This window comes from Gobio gobio, assembly GCF_949357685.1.
Source record: "Gobio gobio genome assembly, chromosome: 24".
NCBI classification, from domain to species: Eukaryota; Metazoa; Chordata; class Actinopteri; order Cypriniformes; family Gobionidae; genus Gobio; species Gobio gobio.
In genome coordinates this window covers 37,541,769-37,569,728 of record NC_137120.1, presented here as the reverse complement: position 1 = coordinate 37,569,728, position 27,960 = coordinate 37,541,769, and the positions used below count along the sequence as shown (strand labels likewise).

At 42.2% G+C, this 27,960-nt stretch overlaps 3 protein-coding genes across 3 annotated transcripts; all 3 read right to left on the bottom strand.

Moving 5' to 3' along the window:
• Positions 1-1,381: 1,381 nt before the first annotated feature.
• LOC307121014 (hatching enzyme 1.2-like) lies at positions 1,382-2,550 on the bottom strand (the record flags this gene model as incomplete). Its single annotated transcript, XM_079808384.1, has 5 exons — positions 1,382-1,772; positions 1,870-1,987; positions 2,068-2,208; positions 2,320-2,392; positions 2,482-2,550. 5 exons carry the CDS (start codon positions 2,548-2,550, stop codon positions 1,382-1,384), a joined length of 792 nt encoding a protein of 263 aa, XP_079664510.1.
• Positions 2,551-8,055: 5,505 nt separating this feature from the next.
• LOC307120109 (hatching enzyme 1.2-like) lies at positions 8,056-9,199 on the bottom strand (the record flags this gene model as incomplete). Its single annotated transcript, XM_079806976.1, has 5 exons — positions 8,056-8,446; positions 8,545-8,662; positions 8,743-8,883; positions 8,970-9,042; positions 9,131-9,199. 5 exons carry the CDS (start codon positions 9,197-9,199, stop codon positions 8,056-8,058), a joined length of 792 nt encoding a protein of 263 aa, XP_079663102.1.
• A 2,315-nt stretch (positions 9,200-11,514) lies between these two features.
• Positions 11,515-12,658, bottom strand: LOC307120664 (hatching enzyme 1.2-like; the record flags this gene model as incomplete). Its single annotated transcript, XM_079807787.1, has 5 exons — positions 11,515-11,905; positions 12,004-12,121; positions 12,202-12,342; positions 12,429-12,501; positions 12,590-12,658. The coding sequence occupies 5 exons, from the start codon at positions 12,656-12,658 to the stop codon at positions 11,515-11,517; spliced, it is 792 nt and encodes a 263-aa protein (XP_079663913.1).
• Positions 12,659-27,960: the final 15,302 nt, after the last annotated feature.

Sequence of the window (27,960 nt, the reverse complement as noted above, 5' to 3'; positions counted from 1 at the left end):
CTGAGAAAATCAATGTTAATATTTGGTACAGTAGCCTTTGTTTGCAATTACAGAGGTCAAACATTTCCTGTAGTTTTTCACCAGGTTTGCACTGCAGGAGGGATTTTGGCCCACTCCTCCACACAGATCTTCTCTAGATCAGTCAGGTTTCTGGCCTGTCGCTGAGAAACACGGAGTTTGAGCTCCCTCCAAAGATTCTCTATTGGGTTTAGGTCTGGAGACTGGCTAGGCCACGCCAGAACCTTGATATGCTTCTTACAGAGCCACTCCTTGGTTATCCTGGCTGTGTGCTTCGGGTCATTGTCATGTTGGAAGACCCAGCCTCGACCCATCTTCAATGCTCTAACTGAGGGAAGGAGGTTGTTCCCCAAAATCTCGCAATACATGGCCCCGGTCATCCTCACCTTAATACAGTGCAGTCGCCCTGTCCCATGTGCAGAAAAACACCCCCAAAGCATGATGCTACCACCCCCATGCTTCACAGTAGGGATGGTGTTCTTGGGATGGTACTCATCATTCTTCTTCCTCCAAACACATTTAGTGGAATTATGACCATAAAGTTCTATTTTGGTCTCATCTGACCACATGACTCATCATCCAAATGGTCATTGGCAAACTTAAGACGGGCCTGGACATGTGCTGGTTTAAGCAGGGGAACCTTCCGTGCCATGCATGATTTCAAACCATGACGTCTTAGTTTATTACCAACAGTAACCTTGGAAACGGTGGTCCCAGCTCTTTTCAGGTCATTGACCAGCTCCTCCCGTGTAGTTCTGGGCTGATTTCTCACCTTTCTTAGGATCATTGAGACCCCACGAGGTGAGATCTTGCATGGAGCCCCAGTCCGAGAGAGATTGACTGTCAAATTTAGCTACTTCCATTTTCTAATGATTGCGCCAACAGTGGACCTTTTTTCACCAAGCTGCTTGGCAATTTCCCCTAGCTGATAGACAGGTGTTCAAATACTTATTTGCAGCTGTATCATACAAATAAATAGTTAAAAAATCATACATTATGATTTCTGGATATTTCTTGTAGATTATATCTCTCAGAGTGGACATGCACCTACGATGACAATTTCAGACCCCTCCATGATTTCTAAGTGGGAGAACTTGCAAAATAGCAGGGTGTTCAAATACTTATTTTCCTCACTGTATATATATTTATGTATCGCTTTGGAAATTCTTTCCTTCGTTCAAGAGGAAAAACTATTAGATGTAAAGACAGTTCACGAAAAGGTTCACATTTGTTCAATGTTTATTCAAATTTTCCTTCACACATTTCAGAAATCCAACACCATTAGAAAGCAAAGACCATCACCTCATCCCACTATTCATCTACAGACATGAACTGATTCAAGTAATGACTATCAGCCTAATCTTCAGCATCCATACAGCTTGTTGATCCTCAGGATGTCAATTCTGGACATTCCCTGCCTTTGTCCGATTTGCACAGACGCATCAGGAATGGGAGTGATGGTTTCCAGCCAGGGCTGGATGGCGAAGGCCGTGTTGTCATAGTGCATGATGGAGTTGTAGTCGTATGGAGTGTTTTGGTTGTTGGTTTTCTGTTTCTCGAAGTTGTAGGCCGTTTCAGGAGAGATGTTCTGCCAGTTGATTCTGACATACTTGTCACGATCGCTCCTGGTTTGCTCGTGGTAGAAGCCCAGGGCATGATTGAGCTCATGCTGTACGATGCCACTGTACATACAGCCGCCCCTGCTGAGGGAGACCACCTGTCTGCCACCAGTTCTTCCCAGATCAGAGAAGCACCTGAGAGGAGAGAGGAAATAAATGGGGTTGAATATTGATTATTTTGTGACTAAAGCCTGTTAAATGTTTCTTGTTGGTATTGTGTGATTGTTCTCACCCATCTTTGTTCTCAATACTGATGTAGTCGGTCTGAGTTGATCTAGCCACAAAGCGGATGCAGGTTTTGGTGTGAAAGGTCGACATGGCGTTCGCAATCACTGATTTGTCATAATTGGCTGCAAAAAGGAGCCACAAGTTTAAAATGGCATCTAAATGAATCATAGATATGTTCAATGAATGAAGGAGATTCACGTACAGAATTCACCGCTCACTATGAAAGGGACCTCCACTATGTTGTTAGAGTTTTTCTTCCAGAAACAGTTGTTGTTGAAGCAGTAGAGAGCATTTCTGGTTTTGGGAAACACCAGATCTCCTTCAATCAAGAGTTCCGAAGATCCTGTATTTAAAAAGAAACATATTGATGAAATAACAACATATTTATACATCTTGACTACATTGTACCACTATTTTGTGAAACCTAAACTATCTAGATATCAAGGCGCCTGACCATTGTTGGACTCCAAAATCCTTGTAGTGATGTGCACAGTTTCATTCTCTGATTCAAAAACACCGTCAAACCTCTCCTCCTGGTGGAAGAAACGGAGATGTTTTAAAATGACGCATTTGAGGACTTTAAATCACTTAAGGGAGAGACTAGACAGGGTCTTACCATGAGAGGAGACGCCTGGGAGACGCCAAACAGCAGCAGCAGAATGGAGAGGGATGCTCTTGTGTCCATGTTGTCTCAGTGTGTGGAGATGTTCAGGATGCTCCTGTGCTGAGGTTTGATGCCTGTGAGCTGTTCTGTCTGGACTTTATAGTCACCTGAGTAGGTGGGTCTACTAGGGGATTATGGGTTGAGTCTTAGTGTCCAGAGACTAAAATGTGTACCTACAGGGAGGAAACTCTGACCCCGCTTGTTGGTCCAAAATCTTGCTGAAACAGACAATACAGTTAAGTTTAAGTAATTTATTGGTTTAACACTTAATGCTGTAATTCTTGTTTTACTGAGTGCCTCAAAATAGGGAGTGTCCACAGAACTTTAAGTGTTTAAAAACAAATTATTAAGAACTGTATACTTTGCTGTGTAGTCCAAGTCGGTTTTCATGATGCTGCCAAATAGTTGCACTAAAGTCAAGTCAAGTCATCTTTATTTATATAGCGCTTTTAACAATGTAGATTGTTTCAAAGCAGCTTTACAGTGTTAAACAGGAAAATAATGCAGCATAATTTTATTCAGCTGTATTGCCATTCTGGAAAAAACGCTGATGTCATCAGTTCATTTCAATTATCATACAGTGACAGTGTGGGCTTTGGATCAATAATTAGATCAGTAATTTAGTTTAAATGGTTAATTTAGTTTATTAATTAGATTTATTTCGATGTTTATTTGAAAAATGTACTGTCCCCAACTGAGCACGCCAAGCCAGAGGCAACAGTGGCAAGGAAACCAAAACCCAATTAACAAACAGCGTATTATTATTATTATTATTATTATTCTGGCAGCTTTACAGCTCAGAGGTCATAATAGATCGGAATATTCGATGGACCGGGGACAACATGCTGGAGACGGGTTTATTGAGGATGATGTTGATTAAATAATTATTAAAGTGCAATATTCGAATGATCGGAGGCAACACGCTGGAGACGGGTTAATTGAGGATGACATATCGATTTAAGTATTATTTAATTGTAATATTCGAACAATCGGAGTCAACACGCCGGAGACGGGTTTATTGAGATGCCGTGTCGATGAGGCAGTTACAGGGGGAGTCTAATCACGGTCTCTGCAGACACTTCGGGGTTCTGTATTGGTCTTCTCTGGGCGCAGGTCCACCATCTGAACTGGATCCGGCCCGGATCCGGCTGACTGCAGTAAACCTCGGGATAAAACAGAGAGACTATCATTAGCGTAGATGTCATTCTTCTGATGATGTAACGAGTACATCAGGTGTTATGGGAAGTGTTCCCGGTCATTCATTTCATGTTGTTCATCAACAATCATTTCATTGAAAAAGTGTTTTTTGTGTATGCCACAGTAAAGAGATGTGTTTTTAGTCTAGTTTTAAACTGACAGAGTGTGTCTGCTTCCCGAACAATGTTAGGAAGACTAATCCAGAGATTAGGTGCTAAATAGGAAAAGGATCGACCGCCTGCAGTTGATTTGGATATTCTCAGTATTATCAACTGGCCAGAATTTTGAGACCGCAGTAGACGTGATGGAGTATAATATGTTAAGAGCTCGCTCAAGTATTGGGGAGCTAAACCATTTAGTGCTTTGTAAGTAATAAGCAAGATTTTAAAATGTATGCGATGTTTAATAGGCAGCCAGTGCAGTGTTGACAGAACTGGGCTAATATGGTCATATTTCCTGGTTCTAGTAAGAACTCGAGCTGCTGCGTTTTGGACCAGCTGGAGTTTATTTATTAAGCGAGCAGGGCAACCACCCAGTAGAGCATTACAATAATCTAGCCTCGAGGTCATGAACGCATGAACTAACTGTTCAGCATTTTGCATTGAGAGCATGTGCCGTAATTTATATCCATTTTAAATCCTCACAGATACCATTTCTTTCTAAAAAGGAACATAATTGTGAAGACACTGCCTTTTCAAGTATTTTTGACAGAAAGGGTAGATTTGAGATTGGTCTATAATTGACTAATTCTGTAGGATCAAGTTGCGTTTTTTTAATATGTGGTTTAATAATAGCCAACTTAAAAGTTTTCGGTATTTATGATTATGATATGGAATTAATGATATTAAGAAGAGGATCTATGACCTCTGGTAGCATCTCTTTTAATAGCCTAGTCGGTATAGGGTCGAGCATACATGTTGTTGATTTTGATGATTTAACGAGTTTAGCCAATTCTTCTTCTCCTATAGCAGTGAATGAGTGTAATTTTTCCTCAGTGACACTACAATGCTCTGTCTGAAGTGATACTGTAATAGACGGCTGCATGGTTAAAACATTTTTCCTAATATTATCAATCTTACATGTGAAGAAGTTCATAAAGTCATTACTGCTGTGCATGCACCCCTTCAATGTCAAATTTGAATAGGAGGAGAACATTTGCCATCTAACTCAAAATAACTTCTTTCAACAGATCAATCTTTATTCATAATCAAAATTATTATATAAAAAAGTCGAAGAATATTCGATGCAAACTCAAAAAAGCTGCTTCTATCTTATAATCTTTTGAATATAAAAACACAACAAACAACAAATATCTAAAAAAAAATAAAAAAAGTCTTAAAGTGGTGGAACATAGTGCAGAATAAAGTGCAGCCATTAAGTTGGCCCAACAGGGCATTGTGTATCAAAAAGTTAAATGAAAATAAATAAATAGATTGAAGAAAAAAAATCTATATAACAAAACAGCAAAAAAAAAAAAAACTAACAAAATTGTCCAATAGTATTCAATGGCTGACTGTAGTAGGTGATTTCATATAATAATGTTAATGTAAACTCATTAATTTCCACATCATAATGGAATCATAAGCTACTAGTCATAAAACGAATTAGGGTCCTTGGCGTAAGACATAATATCATAAAATATGATATTTTTCCCTATCGAAAATAAGGTCTACTCTACAGTAGAGATCTCAGTTAAAGGGTATATATTTTAGGTGGGATATTATGAAAGCAAAAAGCACTAAACAAGACCAAAAATCTTGATTTATCAACCTGTTAACACAGTATACCCCATTTCCCCATTACACTTACAAGTCATTTGCCCACCGGCAACTATAGTTGCCGCTTGGACTTTTGACTAAGTATACACTTAGTCAAAAGTCCACCACATCCCAAAGATGCTCTATTGGGTTGAGATCTGGTGACTGTGGGGGCCATTTTAGTACAGTGAACTCATTGTCATGTTCAAGAAACCAATTTGAAATGATTCGAGCTTTGTGACATGTGCATTATCCTGCTGGAAGTAGCCATCAGAGGATGGGTACATGGTGGTCATAAAGGGATGGACATGGTCAGAAACAATGCTCAGGTAGGCCGTGGCATTTAAACGATGCCCAATTTGCACACATACCCCTTTTCCACCAAGGCAGTGCTAGAGCTAGTCCAGAGCCAGAGCTAGTCCCAGTTCATAGTTGGTTCGACTGAGGAGCCTTCTAAGAACCGTTTGCTTGTGGGCTGAGAGCCACAACAGAGCCAGGTCTTACGTCACTGTGTGTACGTCTCATCTTTCTCAGCAACGCTAGAGAGGCAGCGGCAGTGTTGCCATGTCTGCGGTTATGCCGCAGGCTTTTTTCATGACCGCGGCTTGAAGCGACCCCAATTATGTAATATTTAGCCCCGGGAATGCGAATATTAGTAGGCAACCATGCCAAAAAAACACATATTTTACCCCCAAATGTGATTTTTGCCGGGGAAGCCCCCCTGAAACGCGATTGGGCTTGTTTTGAGTAGCAATTGGGCGGGATTGGTTGTGAAAACCTGGCAACCCTGGGCAGCGGGAAACACAAACACCCCAGGCTTGTTCGAGATGCATCGGCGCTGCGCACACCGATCCATGTATGATAAAAAACACATGAGTGAATCAAAAGCATAAGGAGTCGTATGCTCTCGCTGGACTCGTTATCATATGCCAATCGGTCTGCACAGCACCGCTGCGAACAAGCCTTCCATCAACAATGCAAACGTTGCGTTACTGTTGATTCACATGGCTTTACGATCCTACATCGGCATCAAAACACAACGAAAACACAGCAGATCCAACGCATTCATGCAGTTCGCCGTAATTTGTATAGACGGAGATTACAAACGAGCAGCAGCTGTTAGCTCCATTAGCTGCTATTTCAACAATGGTGGATCTCAAGTTTGTGTTGGTCTTGTTGACCCCGCCCCCAGCGCCTGACATAATCGGTTCTTACTTCTAGCCCTGTTCTAGCCCAGCAATGTTTTGGTGCTACTTAAGAACCACTTTTCCTGGCTCGGAGCTGGGGCTTTGGGTGTGGAAACATAAAGAACCGATTTGAAACTAGGCTCTGGCTCAGATCTAGCTCTAGCTCTGTCTTGGTGGAAAAGGGGTATAAGGGGCCTAAAGTGTGCCAAGAAAACATCCCCCACACCATTACACCACCACCACCAGCCTGCACAGTGGTAACAAGGCAAGACGGATCCATGTTCTCTTTCTGTTTACGCCAAATTCTGACTCTACCATCTGAATGTCTCAACAGAAATCGAGACTCATCAGACCAGGCAACATTTTTCCAGTCTTCAACTGTCCAATTTTGATGAGCTTGAGCAAATTGTAGCCTCTTTTTCCTATTTGTAGTGGAGATGAGTGGTACCCGGTGGGGTCTTCTGCTGTTGTAGCCCATCCGCCTCAAGGTTGTGCGTGTTGTGGCTTCACAAATGCTTTGCTGCATACCTCGGTTGTAACGAGTGGTTATTTCAGTCAAAGTTGCTCTTCTATCAGCTTGAATCAGTCGGCCCATTCTCCTCTGACCTCTAGCATCAACAAGGCATTTTCGCCCACAGGACTCCCACATACTGAATGTTTTTCCCTTTTCACACCATTCTTTGTAAACCCTAGAAATGGTTGTGCGTGAAAATCCCAGTAACTGAGCAGATTGTGAAATACTCAGACCGGCCCGTCTGGCACCAACAACCATGCCACGCTCAAAATAACTTAAATCACCTTTCTTTCCCATTCTGACATTCAGTTTGGAGTTCAGGAGATTGTCTTGACCAGGACCACACCCCTAAATGCATTGAAGCAACTGCCATGTGATTGGTTGATTAGATAATTGCATTAATGAGAAATTGAACAGGTGTTCCTAATAATCCTTTAGGTGAGTGTAAATATATGTTTTACTGACCTAATGTCGGTGTGGGACAGTAAATACTAGATTTTAAATAATGACGGAAAAAACCCACATAATTTACATACACTCAGCTGATAAATGAAACTAACAAAACAAAAAACTATAGATCTGTTATAAGAATTGTTTTGTTTGGATGATTCTAGAGACCTTCATGATTATGTAGATATATACTGTATATATATTTATGTATCGCTTTGGAAATTCTTTCCTTCGTTCAAGAGGAAAAACTATTAGATGTAAAGACAGTTCACAAAAAGGTTCACATTTGTTCAATGTTTATTAAAATTTTCCTTCACACATTTCAGAAATCCAACACCATTAGAAAGCAAAGACCATCACCTCATCCCACTATTCATCTACAGACATGAACTGATTCAAGTAATGGCTATCAGCCTAATCTTCAGCATCCATACAGCTTGTTGATCCTCAGGATGTCAACTCTGGACATTCCCTGCCTTTGTCCGATTTGCACAGACTCATCAGGAATGGGAGTGATGGTTTCCAGCCAGGGCTGGATGGCGAAGGCCGTGTTTTCATAGTGCATGATGGAGTTGTAGTCGTATGGAGTATTTTGGTTGTTGGTGTTCTGTTTCTGGAAGTTGTAGGCCATTTCAGGAGAGATGTTCTGCCAGTTGATTCTGACATACTTGTCACGATCGCTCCTGGTTTGCTCGTGGTAGAAGCCCAGGGCATGATTGAGCTCATGCTGTACGATGCCACTGTACATACAGCCGCCCCTGCTGAGGGAGACCACCTGTCTGCCACCAGTTCTTCCTAGAGAAGAGAAGCACCTGAAAGGAGAGAGGAAATAAATGGGCTTGAATATTGATTATTTTTTGGACTAAAGCCAGTTAAATGTTTCTTGTTGGTATTGTGTGATTGTTCTCACCCATCTTTGTTCTCAATACTGATGTAGTCGGTCTGAGTTGATCTAGCCACAAAGCGGATGCAGGTTTTGGTGTGAAAGGTCGACATGGCGTTCGCAATCACTGATTTGTCATAATTGGCTGCAAAAAGGAGCCACAGGTTTAAAATGGCATCTAAATGAATCATAGATATGTTCAATGAATGAAGCAGATTCACGTACAGAATTCACCGCTCACTATGAAAGGGACCTCCACTATGTTGTTAGAGTTTTTCTTCCAGAAACAGTTGTTGTTGAGGCAGTAGAGAGCATTTCTGGTTTTGGGAAACACCAGATCTCCTTCAATCAAGAGTTCCGAAGATCCTGTATTTAAAAAGAAACATATTAATGAAATAACAACATATTTATACATCTTGACTACAGTAGATCTAGATATCAAGGCGCCTGACCATTGTTGGACTCCAAAATCCTTGTAGTGATGTCCACAGTTTCAGGCTCTGATTCAAACACACCGTCAAACCTCTGCTCCTGGTGGAAGAAATGGAGATGTTTAAAATGACGCATTTGAGGACTTTAAATCATTTAAGGGAGAGACTAGACAGGGTCTTACCATGAGAGGAGACGCCTGGGAGACGCCAAACAGCAGCAGCAGAATGGAGAGGGAAGCTCTTGTGTCCATGTTGTCTCAGTGTGTGGAGATGTTCAGGATGCTCCTGTGCTGAGGTTTGATGCCTGTGAGCTGTTCTGTCTGGACTTTATAGTCACCTGAGTAGGTGGGTCTACTAGGGGATTATGGGTAGAGTCTTAGTGCCCAGAGACTAAAATGTGTACCTACAGGGAGGAAACTCTGACCTCGCCTGTTGGTCCAAAATCTTGCTGAAACAGACAATACAGTTAAGTTTAAGTAATTTATTGGTTTAACACTTAATGCTGTAATTCTTGTTTTACTGAGTGCCTCAAAACAGGGAGTGTCCACAGAACTTTAAGTGTTTAAAAACAAATTATTAAGAACTGTATACTTTGCTGTGTAGTCCAAGTCGGTTTTCATGATGCTGCCAATTAGTTGCACTAAACATCGTGAGATCTTTGGCTCAAGCTGTTCTTCATATGATCTCCCTTATGTCTACTGTAGATTTACTTGATCTAAACCAACTACTCTGATCATTTAGTCTTTTGAAAGTTACGTGTCAGTTGCACAATTGACTTCTCTAGATTGGAGATCTATCTAAATAATGTTTAATTCTACATGCACCCTAATATACAGTGAGAATAATTTAAAAATGTTTAGTCTTTTGGCATCTTATATTGAAATTGAGGTACCAAAGTGAACTCATTACGGCTCAGATATACACTCACCTAAAGGATTATTAGGAACACCATAATAATACTGTGTTTGAGCCCCTTTCGCCTTCAGAACGGCCTTAATTCTACGTGGCATTGATTCAACAAGGTGCTGAAAGCATTCTTTTGAAATGTTGGCCCATATTGATAGGATAGCATCTTGCAGTTGATGGAGATTTGTGGAATGCACATCCAGGGCACGAAGCTCCCGTTCCACCACATCCCAAAGATGCTCTATTGGGTTGAGATCTGGTGACTGTGGGGCTATTTTAGTACAGTGAACTCATTGTCATGTTCAAGAAACCAATTTGAAATGATTGGAGCTTTGTGACATGTGCATTATCCTGCTGGAAGTAGCCATCAGAGGATGGGGACATGGTGGTCATAAAGGGATGGACATGGTCAGAAACAATGCTCAGGTAGGCTGTGGCATTTAAACGATGCCTAATAGACACTAAAGGGCCTAAAGTGTGCCAAGAAAACATCCCCCACACCATTACACCACCACCAGCAGCCTGCACAGTGGTAACAAGGCAAGATGGATCCATGTTCTCTTTCTGTTTACGCCAAATTCTGACTCTACCATCTGAATGTCTCAAAAGAAATCGAGACTCATCAGACCAGGCAACATTTTTCCAGTCTTCTACTGTCCAATTTTGGTGAGCTCGAGCAAATTGTAGCCTCTTTTTCCTATTTTTAGTGGAGATGAGTGGTACCCGGTGGGGTCTTCTGCTGTTGTAGCCCATCCGCCTCAAGGTTGTGCGTGTTGTGGCTTCACAAATGCTTTGCTGCATACCTCGGTTGTAACGAGTGGTTATTTCAGTCAAAGTTGCTCTTCTATCAGCTTGAATCAGTCGGCCCATTCTCCTCTGACCTCTAGCATCAACAAGGCATTTTCGCCCACAGGACTGCCGCATACTGGATGTTTTTCCCTTTTCTCACCATTCTTTGTAAACCCTAGAAATGGTTGTGTGTGAAAATCCCAGTAACTGAGCAGATTGTGAAATACTCAGACCGGCCCGTCTGGCACCAACAACCATGCCACGCTCAAAATTGCTTAAATCACCTTTCTTTCCCATTCTGACATTCAGTTTGGAGTTCAGGAGATTGTCTTGACCAGGACCACACCCCTAAATGCATTGAAGCAACTGCCATGTGATTGGTTGATTAGATAATTGCATTAATGAGAAATTGAACAGGTGTTCCTAATAATCCTTTAGGTGTGTGTAAATATATGTTTTACTGACCTAATGTCGGTGTGGGACAGTAAATACTAAATTTTAAATAATGACGGAAAAAACCCACATAATTTACATACACTCAGCTGATAAATGGAACTAACAAAACAAAAAACTATAGATCTGTTATAAGAATTGTTTTGTTTGGATGATTCTAGAGACCTTCATGATTATGTAGATATATACTGTATATATATTTATGTATCGCTTTGGAAATTCTTTCCTTCGTTCAAGAGGAAAAACTATTAGATGTAAAGACAGTTCACAAAAAGGTTCACATTTGTTCTATGTTTATTCAAATTTTCCTTCACACATTTCAGAAATCCAACACCATTAGAAAGCAAAGACCATCACCTCATCCCACTATTCATCTACAGACATGAACTGATTCAAGTAATGACTATCAGCCTCATCTTCAGCATCCATACAGCTTGTTGATCCTCAGGATGTCAACTCTGGACATTCCCTGCCTTTGTCCGATTTGCACAGACTCATCAGGAATGGGAGTGATGGTTTCCAGCCAGGGCTGGATGGCGAAGGCCGTGTGTTCATAGTGCATGATGGAGTTGTAGTCGTATGGAGTATTTTGGTTGTTGGTGTTCTGTTTCTGGAAGTTGTAGGCCATTTCAGGAGAGATGTTCTGCCAGTTGATTCTGACATACTTGTCACGATCGCTCCTGGTTTGCTCGTGGTAGAAGCCCAGGGCATGATTGAGCTCATGCTGTACGATGCCACTGTACATACAGCCGCCCCTGCTGAGGGAGACCACCTGTCTGCCACCAGTTCTTCCTAGAGAAGAGAAGCACCTGAGAGGAGAGAGGAAATAAATGGGCTTGAATATTGATTATTTTTGGGACTAAAGCCAGTTAAATGTTTCTTGTTGGTATTGTGTGATTGTTCTCACCCATCTTTGTTCTCAATACTGATGTAGTCGGTCTGAGTTGATCTAGCCACAAAGCGGATGCAGGTTTTGGTGTGAAAGGTCGACATGGCGTTCGCAATCACTGATCTGTCATAATTGGCTACAAAAAGGAGCCACAGGTTTAAAATGGCATCTAAATGAATCATAGATATGTTCAATGAATGAAGCAGATTCACGTACAGAATTCACCGCTCACTATGAAAGGGACCTCCACTATGTTGTTAGAGTTTTTCTTCCAGAAACAGTTGTTGTTGAGGCAGTAGAGAGCATTTCTGGTTTTGGGAAACACCAGATCTCCTTCAATCAAGAGTTCGGAAGATCCTGTATTTAAAAAGAAACATATTGATGAAATAACAACATATTTATACATCTTGACTACAGTAGATCTAGATATCAAGGCGCCTGACCATTGTTGGACTCCAAAATCCTTGTAGTGATGTCCACAGTTTCAGGCTCTGATTCAAACACACCGTCAAACCTCTCCTCCTGGTGGAAGAAATGGAGATGTTTAAAATGACGCATTTGAGGACTTTAAATCATTTAAGAGAGAGACTAGACAGGGTCTTACCATGAGAGGAGACGCCTGGGAGACGCCAAACAGCAGCAGCAGAATGGAGAGGGAAGCTCTTGTGTCCATGTTGTCTCAGTGTGTGGAGATGTTCAGGATGCTCCTGTGCTGAGGTTTGATGCCTGTGAGCTGTTCTGTCTGGACTTTATAGTCACCTGAGTAGGTGGGTCTACTAGGGGATTATGGGTAGAGTCTTAGTGTCCAGAGACTAAAATGTGTACCTACAGGGAGGAAACTCTGACCCCGCTTGTTGGTCCAAAATCTTGCTGAAACAGACAATACAGTTAAGTTTAAGTAATTTATTGGTTTAACACTTAATGCTGCAATTCTTGTTTTACTGAGTGCCTCAAAACAGGGAGTGTCCACAGAACTTTAAGTGTTTAAAAACAAATTATTAAGAACTGTATACTTTGCTGTGTAGTCCAAGTCGGTTTTCATGATGCTGCCAAATAGTTGCACAAAACATCGTGAGATCTTTGGCTCAAGCTGTTATTCATATGATCACCCTTATGTCTACTGTAGATTTACTCGATCTAAACCAACTACTCTGATCATTTAGTCTTTTGAAAGTTATGTGTCAGTTGTACAATTGACTTCTCTAGATTGGAGATCTATCTAAATAATGTTTAATTCTACATGCACCCTAATATACAGTGAGAATAATTTAAAAATGTTCAGTCTTTTGGCATCTTATATTGAAATTGAGGTACCAAAGTGAACTCATTACGGCTCAGATATAAATATTTGTTTTACTGACCTTATGTCGGTGTGGGACAGTAAATACAAAATTTTAAATAATGATGGGAAAAAAAACACATAATTTACATACACTCAGCTGATAAATGAAACTAACATAGTACAATATTAGCAGTTCACTTTTTATTGGAAAAATTCAGAATTTTCTTTTAATTAGAGTTCATTTGATTGTTTTGTGTGAAAAACGTAATATTTCATTACTTTTAATGCTTTTGCTGCCATAGAAATTGCTCAAATCAATTTTTGGCACGGCAAGTAAAATTCAATAATGTGTTTGACCGGCCAGCAGAAAAATCTGTTGAGCCCTGATCATTCTGGGGAAACCTTAGTCTTTCATTATTTGTGATGAAACATAAAATTTATAAACACTATACACATATAAACACAATATAAACTTAAGTGGTTTTGTACTTAAGACCGGTCTTGTTCTCGAGACCAGTCTTAAGACCATTTTTTGAAGGTCTTGGTCTTGTCTCAGTCTCGACTGCATTTCTCCTCAGTCTTGTCTTGGTCTCAGACTTGGAGGACTCGAGATTTTATCTCAAAACCACAGTCGAGACCACAACTGCAAGGATATCACTAAATTGCCGGTGCATTGTCTGATTTAACATCATTAACCCATTTGTGGCCAAATATTTCTGAATGGTTTCATGTATATAGTCATGTTAATAGTGTCCTAAGTGAACATGTTCTGCATTTATTTTCCCCATGTTTTTAGTTTTTTCTTGAAAATCGTATTTCAATGTGCGGCAACTAGTTGCCGGTTGGCAAATATGTTGTATGCACCCCTTCAATGTCAAATTTGAATAGGAGGAGAACATTTGCCATCTATCTCAAAATAACTTCTTTCAACAGATCAATCTTTATTCATAATCAAAATTATTATATATAAAAGTTGAAGAACATTCGATGCAAACTCAAAAAAGCTGCTTCTATCTTATAATCTTTTGAATATAAAAACACAACAAACAACAAATATCTTAAAAAAAAGTCTTAAAGTGGTGGAACATAGTTAAGTTAAGTTGGCCCAACAGGGCATTGTGTATCAAAAAGTTAAATGAAAATAAATAAATAGATTGAAGAAAAAAAAATACATCTATGTAACAAAAACGCAAAAAAAAAAAAAAAACTAAAAAAATAGTCCCATAGTGTCAGGAGGTGAGAGAGAGGACCCAAAAGGCGAAGCCAAGTTGAACAGTCTTTAATTGAGAACAAGCAATACGGCCGCTGAGCCATCAAACATAAAGTCTCTCTCAAACAATGCAAAAGAGGCTGTAGACCCAGGTAGATGACCAGTCCGTAGAATAGACAAAGGAGACTGGCTGCCGGCCGTAGACAGCGGGGACAATACAGGATACGAGAGGTGATAGCGACGACACATCTGCAAACATAATTAATAATCTGGCAGAGAACAAAGGAAAGACAAGAACTAGAAATAGAGACACAAATCAGAGGGGAAAGGAGGGACAGGTGTGTAATGAATGAGCCTAGCAGTAGTAACGAGGAACAGCTGAGTCTAAGTGTATGCGTGCAAGTGCCCGGAGGGAAGCGTGAGTGTGAGATTACCAGCAGAGGGGGAAAGAGAGGGAGAGACAGGATCATGACAGTACCCCTCCCTCAACGAGCGCCTCCTGGCGCTCCTGAGTAAGGGGCCTGGCAGGTGCGATAGAAGTCATTGATGAGCGAGCGGTCCAAGACGTCCCGGGCGGGGATCCAACTCCTCTCCTCGGGACCGTATCCCTCCCAATCGACCAGAAACTGATGACCACGCCCACGAGGACGAACGTCCAACAACCTGGGGACAGTATACACAGGAGAGCCCTCGACGCGTATGGGAGGGGTGCAGGGGAGCGCTAACTTCGGGCTTAAGGCACGAAACATGAAAGACAGGATGGATGCGGCGCAAATGAGACGGCAATTTGAGTTTGACAGAGACCGGGCTAAGGACCTTAATAACGCGGAAGGGTCCGATGAATTTAGGGGCTAATTTGCGTGAGACGGAATGGAGAGGAAGGTTAAGAGTGGAAAACCACACTCTTTGACCACAGACATAACGAGGACTCTTAATACGACGCCTATTTGCGGCTCGGCGAAAGCGAGCACGGGACTTAAGAAGGGCAGACCTCACCCCTCTCCAGGTGCGTTTACAGCGTTGGATAAAAGCCTCAGCTGACGGGACGTTAGACTCCGAATCCTGAGCGGAAAAAAGAGGAGGCTGGTACCCTAAGCAGCAGTGAAACGGGGACAGACCGGAGGACGTAGCCGAATTGTGGGCATATTCAGCCCAAGGAAGCTGCTCGGCCCAAGAGGTGGGGTTACGGAAGGCAAGGCTGCGAAGGATGCGACCGATAATCTGGTTAGCCCGCTCGGCTTGGCCATTAGTCTGGGGATGAAACCCAGAGGAGAGGCTAGCGGACGCGCCGATAAGTCGACAAAACTCCACGTCCCTGAGGGCACCTGCGCGGTGTGACGCAGTGAGAAAGAGCGCGTCTGACAAGACATTCGATTCCCCAAACCGCGGCACCAGCCACATAGCCCTGCGGAAGGACAGCCTCAGAGGTTGGCACCATCTCCGGGTACACGAATTGATGCGAGAGAGCGTCGGGCTTGACATTCTTAGCACCCGGTCGGAACGAGATGGTAAAATTGAACCGAGCGAAAAAAAGTGCCCACTGGGCCTGACGAGCGTTAAGCCTCTTAACCGAACGAATATACTCAAGATTACGGTGATCTGTCCAGACTATGAATGGAACCGGGGCTCCCTCCAACCACTGGCGCCACTCACCCAAAGCCAGGTGGACAGCCAGCAGCTCGCGGTTACCGACATCGTAATTACGTTCCACGGGTGTGAGACGATGAAAGAAATACGCACAGGGATGAACCTTATCATCGGACGCGGAACTTTGGGAAAGGATGGCCCCCACGCCCACCTCCAAGGAGTCGACCTCAACGATAAATTGCTTAGTGACATCAGGGGTAGAGAGAATAGGGGCAGACGTAAAAAGATACTTTAATCGATCAAACGCCGTCTGAGCGGCCGGGGACCAAACAAAACGGGTCTTGTCAGACGTGAGAGCAGTTAGCGGAGCCGCGACTTGGCTTAAATTATTAATAAAGCGGCGAAAAAAATGTGCGAATCCTAGAAAACGTTGGAGCGCAACGCGGGAGTCCGGAATGGGCCACTCGGTGACAGCACGGATCTTGGCAGAATCCATGCTGATCCCCTCCGCCAAAACGACCGAACCCAAGAATGTGACCGACTGAGCGTGGAAAGTACACTTCTCAGCCTTCACAAACAGGCGATTCTCCAACAGGCGTTGTAAGATGCGCCGAACTTGCTGAGTATGCACCTGGAGAGAGGGAGAGAAGATCATGTCATCGAGGTACACGAAAACGAAGATATTAAGCATGTCACGTAATACGTCATTGACCAACGCCTGAAAAATGGCTGGAGCGTTGACCAATCCGAACGGAAGCACGCGATACTCAAAGGGCCCTAGGGGTGTGTTAAACGCCGTCTTCCACTCGTCCCCCTCTCTGATACGAATCAAATTATAAGCGTTGCGAAGATCTAACTTTGTGAAGACCTTAGCTCCCTGCAAGATCTCAAAAGCTGACGACATAAGTGAAAGAGTAGCGAGTAGCGATTCTTCACAGTTATGTCGTTCAACCCTCTATAATCTATGCAAGGACGCAAGGACCCATTCTTCTTCTTCACAAAGAAGAACCCAGCACCGGCCGGAGAGGAGGACAGAACTATAGTGCCCGCATTCAATGCTTCGGAAAGGTAATCCTCAAGCGCCTTGCGCTCAGGCGCCGACGGGGAGTAAAGTCTCCCGCCAGGGGGCGTGGTCTCGGGAAGGAGATCAATAGCGCAGTCATAAGGTCGATGAGGAGGAAGAGAAGATGCCCGGGAACGACTGAAAACCGCCCGCAAATCGTGATACTCCTCAGGCCCCCCTGACAAATCACCTGGCTCCTCCTGAAACACAGAGACAGAAGACACAGGGGGAACAGCAGATACTTAACACTTAACATGACACGACAAATTCCAAGAGAGGATAGTTCCTGTGCACCAGTCTATTTGAGGGTTTGGGTCAACAAGCCAAGGATGGCCCAAAACCACAGGGGTAAAGGGAGATTGAAAAATAAAAAAATAAATAGTCTCTCGATGATTGCCAGAGACGGTGAAACTCACCGGAATGGTGACACGGCGAACATTGGCAAGAGTGCTACCATCAAGGGCAAAAACAGGAGTAGCGTCTTTAAGGTCGATGAGGGGGATGCCCTGGTCGAGAGCCCAGGATTCGTCAACGAAATTCCCCTCCGCTCCCGAGTCGATCAAAGCCTGACAAGAGACAGCCGAACCCGGCCAGCGGAGGTGGACAGGGAAAGTAGTGCGGGAACGTGACGAAGGAGTCTGAACTGAAGCGCTCACCAGTATCCCTCTCTCTACTGGTGAGCTCTGGCTCCTTACTTCACACGCAGAAACGAAGTGACCCACCGCACCACAGTACAAGCAGAGGCGGTTCGTGATTCGCCGAAGATGTTCAGCGGCATCGATGCGAATACCTCCCAGCTGCCTAGGCTCAGGATGAGCGCACACCGGCAGAGTGGCGGAGAGTGGGGGAGTGGAAAGGAGTGATCTCTCCAGCTTGCGGGTGCGGTGGCGCAGGTCGAAGCATTTCTCCACCCGATCAGGGAGTCGAGACGAGTGGGTGTTTCCCGAGCGAGCACCTCCTTGATGTCTGCACCTAACCCCTCCAGGAACCGAGCGACGAGTGCAGACTCGTTCCAATCACATGAAGTCACATGAATCATGATTCGGATCGCGTGTCAAACCGCCAAACTGCTGAAATTTGGCGATCTAAACTGCTGAATCGACTCACTGATTCATAACGCTTCGAAGCTTCATGATGCCGTGTTTTGAAATCGTCATCACTATATAAGTCGTTATTTAGGGTTTTTTTGCGCACAAACGACATGAGGGTAAGTAATTAATGACAGAATTTTCATTTTTGGGTGAACTAACCCTTTAATGTAAACTCATTCATTTCCACGTTATAATGGAATCATAAGCTACTTGTCATAAAAAGAATTAGGGTCCTTGGCCGATTAGAATGAAACGCATCCATTCCAAACTGGATGAAGGGTCCTCAATATTTTGGCCTCTTACAAGACATAATATCATAAAAGATGAAATTTTTACCCTATCGAAAATAAGGTCTACTGTACAGTAGATATCTCAGTTAAAGGGTTAATGTTTTAGGTGGGATATTATGAAAGCAAAAAGCACTAAACAAGACCAAAAATCTTGATTTATCAACCTGTTAACACAGTATACCCCATTTCCCCATTATATACTTACAAGTCATTTGCCCACCGGCAACTATAGTTGCCGCTTGGACTTTTGACTAAGTATACAAAAAACTATAGATCTGTTGTAAGAATTGTTTTGTTTGGATGATTCGAGAGACCTTCATGATTATGTAGATATATACAGTGAGGAAAATAAGTATTTGAACACCCTGCTATTTTGCAAGTTCTCCCACTTAGAAATCATGGAGGGGTCTGAAATTGTCATCGTAGGTGCATGTCCACTGTGAGAGACATAATCTAAAAAAAAAAATCCAGAAATTACAATGTATGATTTTTTAACTATTTATTTATATATTTGTATATAAATACACATATCAGTATTTGAACACCTCACTATCAGCTAGAATTCTGACCCTTAAAGACCTGTTAGTCTGCCTTTAAAATGTCCACCTCCACTCCATTTATTATCCTAAATTAGATGCACCTGTTTGAGGTCGTTAGCTGCATAATGACACCTGTCCACCCCATACAATCAGTAAGAATCCAACTACTAACATGGCCAAGACCAAAGAGCTGTCCAAAGACACTAGAGACAAAATTGTACACCTCCACAAGACTGGAAAGGGCTATGGGGAAATTGCCAAGCAGCTTGGTGAAAAAAGGTCCACTGTTGGAGAAATCATTAGAAAATGTAAGTAGCTAAATATGACTGTAAATCTCCCTCGGACTGGGGCTCCATGCAAGATCTCACCTCGTGGGGTCTCAATGATCCTAAGAAAGGTGAGAAATCAGCCCAGAACTACACGGGAGGAGCTGGTCAATGACCTGAAAAGAGCTGGGACCACCGTTTCCAAGGTTACTGTTGGTAATAAACTAATACGTCATGGTTTGAAATCATGCATGGCACGGAAGGTTCCCCTGCTTAAACCAGCACATGTCCATGCCCGTCTTAAGTTTGCCAATGACCATTTGGATGATCCAGAGGAGTCATGGGAGAAAGTCATGTGGTCAGATGAGACCAAAATAGAACTTTATGGTCATAATTCCACTAAACGTGTTTGGAGGAAGAAGAATGATGAGTACCATCCCAAGAACACCATCCCTACTGTGAAGCATGGGGGTGGTAGCATCATGCTTTGGGGGTGTTTTTCTGCACATGGGACAGGGCGACTGCACTGTATTAAGGTGAGGATGACCGGGGCCATGTATTGCGAGATTTTGGGGAACAACCTCCTTCCCTCAGTTAGAGCATTGAAGATGGGTCGAGGCTGGGTCTTCCAACATGACAATGACCCGAAGCACACAGCCAGGATAACCAAGGAGTGGCTCTGTAAGAAGCATATCAAGGTTCTGGCGTGGCCTAGCCAGTCTCCAGACCTAAACCCAATAGAGAATCTTTGGAGGAGCTCAAACTCCGTGTTTCTCAGCGACAGGCCAGAAACCTGACTGATCTAGAGAAGATCTGTGTGGAGGAGTGGGCCAAAATTCCTCCTGCAGTGCAAACCTGGTGAAAAACTACAGGAAACGTTTGACCTCTGTAATTGAAAACAAAGGCTACTGTACCAAATATTAACATTGATTTTCTCAGGTGTTCAAATACTTATTTGCAGCTGTATCATACAAATAAATAGTAAAAAAATCATACATTGTGATTTCTGGATTTTTTTTTTTAGATTATGTCTCTCACAGTGGATCAGCAGCTTCAAGTTCCTCGGTGTCCACATCACAGAGGAACTCTCATGGTCCGTCCACTCCGAGGCCGTTGTGAAGAAGGCTCATCAGCGCCTTTTCTTTCTGCGACGGCTGAGGAGGTTTGGAATGAGCCGCCACATCCTCACACGGTTCTACAGCAGCACCATAGAGAGCCTGCTGACTGGCTGCATCACCACCTGGTACGGCAACAGTACCGCCCGCAGCCGCAAAGCCCTGCAAAGGGTAGTGCGCACGGCCAGCTGCATCATCGGAGGTGAGCTTCCCTCCCTCCAGGACATTTACGCCAGGCGATGTGTGAAGAGAGCTCAGAGGATCATCAGAGACTCTAGCCACCCGAGCCATGGGCTGCTCTCACTGCTGCAATCAGGCAGACGGTACCGCAGCATCAGAACACGCACCAGCCGACTCCAGAACAGCTTCTTCCCACAAACAATCAGACTCCTTAACTCTTGACCCATCAGGATCATAACACACACTGGACAGAATATCACTCAGCACAACCCACTGTAGATACACACACATTATATACACATTTATTATAATTTATTATTTATCATTTATCATATAGCACCTATGTACATTGGATCTCTACTGTGAATAATAATGGATACTGTACATTGTATATTATTATTATTATAGCTTAATGTATACTGTTTAATGTATGTTTAGTGTATATTGTTTAAAGTATATGTATATTGTAAGTATGTGTATATTGGTTAAAGCTGTGAGAACTACACTCACATTGTGTAAATTATTTATTGTAGTGTTTACTGTGCTGTGAGTAATTGTGGGCGCATCAGATGTGTAATCTGATGCTGCTTTAAATGTTGTACATGTCATGACTGCTATGTTGCTCGGAACTGCACCAAGAATTTCACCTGCTGTTGCACTTGTGTACATGGCTGTGTGACAATAAAGTGATTTGATTTGATATGCACCTACGATGACAATATCAGACCCCTCCATGATTTCTAAGTGGGTGTAACGGTATCCACTGGAGGCAAGTTGAAGGACCCAAATGCAGTTCTTTATTTAATCAAACATAAAACAAAGACTTGAGAAACACTCACCTACAGCGGGTTACAACATTCAATACTTGACAAAGACACATGGCAAACATGAGGGCTTAAATACACACACAGACTAATGACAAGACAAGTGACACCTGTGAACAGTGATGAGACAATGAACCAATGACATGACAACACAAGATCACATGAGGGCATGGGAGTCACATGACAAGACCAGGAAACAAGACAGAGAACATGACACTCAAACATAACATGATAAACTAAATGTAACCAAAAACAAGATAAAACTAAACCATGAACAATGAACAATGAACAATGAACATGAACCAACACCAAAACACCATGTGACAGATCCCCCCCTCTATGGGCGGCCCCTGACGCCCAAACAACACCAACACTTCAATGGCCTAATAATAAAGAGTCCTAACAAAAAGTCTTGGGGGGCGGTCTTGGGGGAGGGATGGTGGGCCAGGCCCGTGCAGGGGCACCGGACCCAGACATGACCTGGACGGGCCTGGGAGCGTGGGCGGACCTGGACCCTGTGGCGTGGGCGGACCTGGACCCTGTGGCGTGGGCGGACCTGGACCCTGTGGCGTGGGCGGACCTGGACCCTGTGGCGTGGGCGGACCTGGACCCTGTGGCGTGGGCGGACCTGGACCCTGTGGCGTGGGCGGACCTGGACCCTGTGGCGTGGGCGGACCTGGACCCTGTGGCGTGGGCGGACCAGGACCCTGTGGCGTGGGCGGACCAGGACCCTGTGGCGTGGGCGGACCTGGACCCTGTGGCGTGGGCGGACCTGGACCCTGTGGCGTAGGAGGACCTGGACCCTCAGGCGTGGGAGGACCTGGACCCTCAGGCGTGGGAGGCCATGGCGGCAACGGCAGTTCATCAGGCCATGGCGGTAACGGCAGTTCATCAGGCCATGGCGGTAATGGCGGTTCAGGGGCCCACAGAGGCGTGGCCTTCATGGCCTCCATGTACCCCCTGCCCCCCCCCCCCAAAATTTTCTTGGGCGGGACAGCGGGGCCGTGGGCTGGAGCCTGGACGGGGCCGTGGGCTGGAGCCTGGACGGGGCCGTGGGCTGGAGCCTGGATGGGGCCGTGGGCTGGAGCCTGGACGGGGCCGTGGGCTGGAGCCTGGACCTGGACGTGGGCTGGAGCCTGGACGTGGGCTGGAGCCTGGACGTGGGCTGGAGCCTGGACGTGGGCTGGAGCATGGACGTGGGCTGGAGCATGGACGTGGGCTGGAGCATGGACGTGGGCTGGAGCATGGACGTGGGCTGGAGCATGGACGTGGGCTGGAGCGTGGACGTGGCTATAATAGTCCTTTGCCTCTCCTACCGTCCAATCTGAGCCACTTAGAAACAAAATAAAATCAATGCATTGCCAAAACGTGCAAGGGTGTTCCTTTTGGGGCATGAGGGCTGAAAAGTCAGAGTCCAAACCATAACAAAAGCGCCCTTTCCATATGGTCTCATCCTGGAAACCTTCAAAATCCAAGAAACATAAAAAGTCCTTGATATAGTCCTCTATGGGACGCTGGCCTTGACAAAGGCGGGCAACTGCTGGGTCCATAATGGTGGTCAAGTATTCTGTAACGGTATCCACTGGAGGCAAGTTGAAGGACCCAAATGCAGTTCTTTATTTAATCTTGACTTGGACTTGGACTTGGACTTGGACTTGGACTTGGACTTGGACCTATTAGACAAACACTCACCTACAGCGGGTTACAACATTCAATACTTGACAAAGACACATGGCAAACATGAGGGCTTAAATACACACACAGACTAATGACAAGACAAGTGACACCTGTGAACAGTGATGAGACAATGAACCAATGACATGACAACACAAGATCACATGAGGGCATGGGAGTCACATGACAAGACCAGGAAACAAGACAGAGAACATGACACTCAAACATAACATGATAAACTAAATGTAACCAAAAACAAGATAAAACTAAACCATGAACAATGAACAATGAACATGAACCAACACCAAAACACCATGTGACAGTGGGAGAACGTGCAAAATAGCAGGGTGTTCAAATACTTATTTTCCTCACTGTATATGTCAACAAAAAATACTTATTAGTAACATGAAAATAACCTGTCTTTGGGAGGGTTTACCTTTGCTATGCTTCCTGGAAGTAGGAAGTTGGCAGCCTCATGTGACAGGAAGGAAGTTAATATACCTTTTTTTCCCGCTTGAAATCCTTTATTTGGTTGTTTGCTAGCGTGTCATTAAGATATAAAACATGGACAATATCTCGAAAAAAAACATATAGAAGGAAAATTACAACTATACACTGCGGCAACTATAGTTGCCGGTGGGCTTAAATGTGATTTGTTATAAAACGTACTGCTTAAAATGCAATCAACAACTTCTTTATGTTATTAGGGGTTCAAGCACGAAGTGCTGAAACCCTATTGTAATTGTAAGGGTTTTTATTATTATTATTCTCCGCTAAAACGCATCGTGCAGCCCAAACCGTAAGGGCTGGAGCGTTGAAACTTTGTCAGATGGTAGCCCAAAAATCGAGGAGAGGTTATCAAATTATGAGCCAAATTGGCCTATAGGTGGCGCTATAGCAATCAATTGTGCGAAACTGCTCATAACTCCTAAACCGTATGTCATAGACTCAAGTGTCTTATATCATTGGAAAGCTGAATACCTGACGTAAATAATGTATATCTCCGATTTCATTTCCGGTATGCAAATTTTTCCGTCATTTTGAATTTTGTTGAAAAACTACTTTTGCGAACTAGTCCCTGGATTTTAACCCGATCGGAACCAAACCAGTGCAGAAATGTTCTCTGGAGTCTGAATATCAATAATTATCGAAAAAAAGTTGAAATTTCGATTCACGGTTGCTAAGGTTCAGAAAACGAATGTTGTGGGAGGAGCCTATTTTACTAAAATGGCTATAACTCAAGAACAAAATGAGATATCTTTACCAACCTTGGTACACATATGTATGGGCTGAGTGTTTGGTCACGATAAAACAATCGCGACGATTGAACACTTGGTGGCGCTATAACACAAAAAAAACATGAAAATGGCTATAACCACCCGACCGCTAGTCCGATTGACTTGAAAATTGGTATGCAGTGTCTTGATCCAAGGTGCCATATATGTCTATGAGGACATTGGCGTATCTTAAAAAACATGGCCGCTATCGGCCAATGAATTTTGAGTACATCTAAGACAAGGTTAACGGAAGCTGATCGGAATGAAACTCGGTGGGCATGTTTGACTCATGGCCCTAGAGGTCTGTAAGAATTTTGAAAGAAATCGGCCACTAGTTGGCGCTAACAAGTTTTATGGCACTGTAATCACGTGGTGTTTAACACATCCACGAAATATGCATATCGTTTGATAGACCTCCTCATATTGAACAACTTTGCCTCTGGAACCATTGCTGTCAATCCAATTGTTCATTAAATATTTGCAATTATGTTAAAAACCTACTTTTGCAAACTAGTCCCTGGTTTTTTGCCCGATCAGAACCAAACCAGTCTAGGACAATTCTTTGGACTCTCTAGATCAATAATTATCAAAAAAAAGTCCAACTTTTGCATTTAAATGGCTATAACAGTGTCATTTAGAAGAGTGATGTAGCAAAATACACTCAATAGCCTATAAATCTTAATGGAAAACTCAAAACGTCACTAAAATTGTTATGTATATGTGACATAACATGCTGAAGAAGTGTGCAAAGTTTCATGGAGATTGGACCATAGGTGGCGCTATAACTGTTAAAAAGCTTTGAAAACCATGTATTCCCTATGATGAATTGCCTGTATTGGCTGTAAATGGTATTTTCCATCTCTGTAATCAGGTGGGGTTAAAAACATCCACATAATATGCATATATTATGATAGATCTCCTCATGCTAAACAACTTTGCCTCAAGAACCAATACTGTCAATCAAATCGTTCATTAAATATTAACGATTATGTTAAAAACCTCTTTTTGCAAACTAGTAATAGATTTTTCGACCTGATCAGAACCAAACCAGTGCAGTACAATTCTCTGGACTCTTTAGAGCAATAATTATAAAAAAAGTTAAACTTTTGCATCTGAATGGTTATAACAGTGTAATTTCAAGATGTGGCCTTGACCAAGTGTCTCCAAATGCCTATATCTATTCAATGAATGCTCAGATCTACTTAAAAACAAGTCAGTACATGTATCCTATGCCTCTTAACAAGCATGAAAAATTTCAGACAGATCGGACAATATTTGCCTCTATAACAGTTAAAAAGGTGAAAATTACAGAGTTCATATCAAAATAATGGTATATTAAGCCAATAAGTGGTCGTTTGCTGCCCCCCGCTGTTCATTTTATTGTACTACACACAAAATAATTGATCTCTAAGTCATATTTAACTGCTCATAACTCCTAAACCGTATGTCGTAGACTCAAGTGTCTTGTATCATTAGAAAGGTGAGTCCATGATGAACAAAACTAATATGTTAAACGAATGTTGTGGGAGGAGCCTATTTTACTAAAATGGCTATAACTCAAGAACAAAATGAGATATCTTAACCAAACTTGGTACACATGTGTATGGGCTTAGTCTTGGTTATAATAAGCCAATAAGTGGTCGTTTGCTGCCCCCCGCTGTTCATTTTATTGTACTACACACAAAAAAATTGATCTATAAGTCATATTTAGACTTTAAAAAAATCACTATTTAAACATTTACATCACATGTAGTCAAAATTAATCTATTAAGTATTACTACTGACAATTGTGTCACATTGAGAAATGTGAATCTTGAAGGAGACTTGCAGGAATTTTGTTATGTTTACTGCAACATCATATAGTTATAATGTCTGTATCTACAACATAATTTGTGTGTAGTCCAATGTTTCTGAATACACTTTTAATAATCTGATTAATAGTTACAAAGATCTATGTGAAATGATCATAGACCATAGCATTAAAAAAAATGTGTGTGTGTGTGTGTGTGTGTGTGTGTGTGTGTGTGTGTGTGTGTGTGTGTAAGCATGCATAATGGAACAACTGGTTTGAAGCCTGTTTCAGAGCCTATTTTACTAAAAGGGCTATAACTCAAGAACGAAATGAGATATCTTCACCAAACTTTGTACACATGTGCATGGGCTCAGTCTTTGGTCACAGTAAAAATAATTGTGAGGATTGAACACTTGGTGGCGCTATAACATGAAGGAAACATGAAAAGGGCTATAACCACCCGACTGCTAGTCCGATTGACTTGAAAGTTGGTATGCAGTGTCTTGGTCCAAGGTACCATGCATGTCTATGAGGAATATGGTGTAACTCAAAAAACATGGCCGCTATTGGCCAATGAAATTTGAGAACCTATTAGACAAGGTTAACGGAGGCCGATCGGAACAAAACTTGATGGGCATGTTTGACTCATTGCCCTAGAGGTCAATAAGAATTTAAAGAAATTGGCCACTAGCAGGCGCTAACGAGTTTTATGGCTCTGTAATCACGTCATGTTTCACATATTCCCACAATATTGATATCATTTGATAGGTCTCCTCATACTAAACAACTTTGCCTCTAGAATCATTGCTGTCAATCAAATCGTTCATTAAATATTCACAATTTTCACAAATTTTGCAAACTAGTCCCTGTTTTTTTGCCCGATTGGAACCAAACCAGTCTAGGACAATTCTCTGGACTCTCTAGATCAATAATTATCAAAAGAAAGTTGAACTTTTGCATTTGGATGGCTATAAAAGGGTCATTTAGAAAAGAGACGTGGCAAAATACACTCAAAAGCCTATAAATTCTAAGGGACAACTCAAAACTTCACGAAAATTGGTGGGCATGTGTGACATTAGATCCTTAACAAGCATGCAAAGCTTTACAGAGATCGGACCATAGGTGGCGCTATAACTGTTAAAAACCATATGTTTCCTATGGTAAATTGCCTGTAATTTAAGTTTTCCATCTATTATTTCAGTGTTTAAAATCTTGCTAAATAAAACCTAATGTCTTTTGATGCTTGTGTGCTTAAAGGCCTTAAAGGCTTGAACCCCGCTAAATGCTGCTTGCAGCTTTAATTTCTTTTGTTACTGTGCTGCCGGGTTCAAAATCAATACATTGTCTCAAAAATGCCCAAAATTAATATAAATGCCCACAAAATTCTGAGATTTATTTTATATATATATATATATATATATATATATATATATATATATATATATATATATATATATATATATATATATATATATATATATATATATATATATATACATACATATATATATATATATATATATATATATATATACATATACATATATATATATATATATATATACATATATATATATATACATATACGTATATATATATATATATATATACGTATATATATATATATATATATATATATATATATATACATATATATATATATATATATATACATATATATATATATATATATATATATATATATATATATACATATATATATATATATATATATATATATATATATACATATATATATATATATATATATATATATATATATAT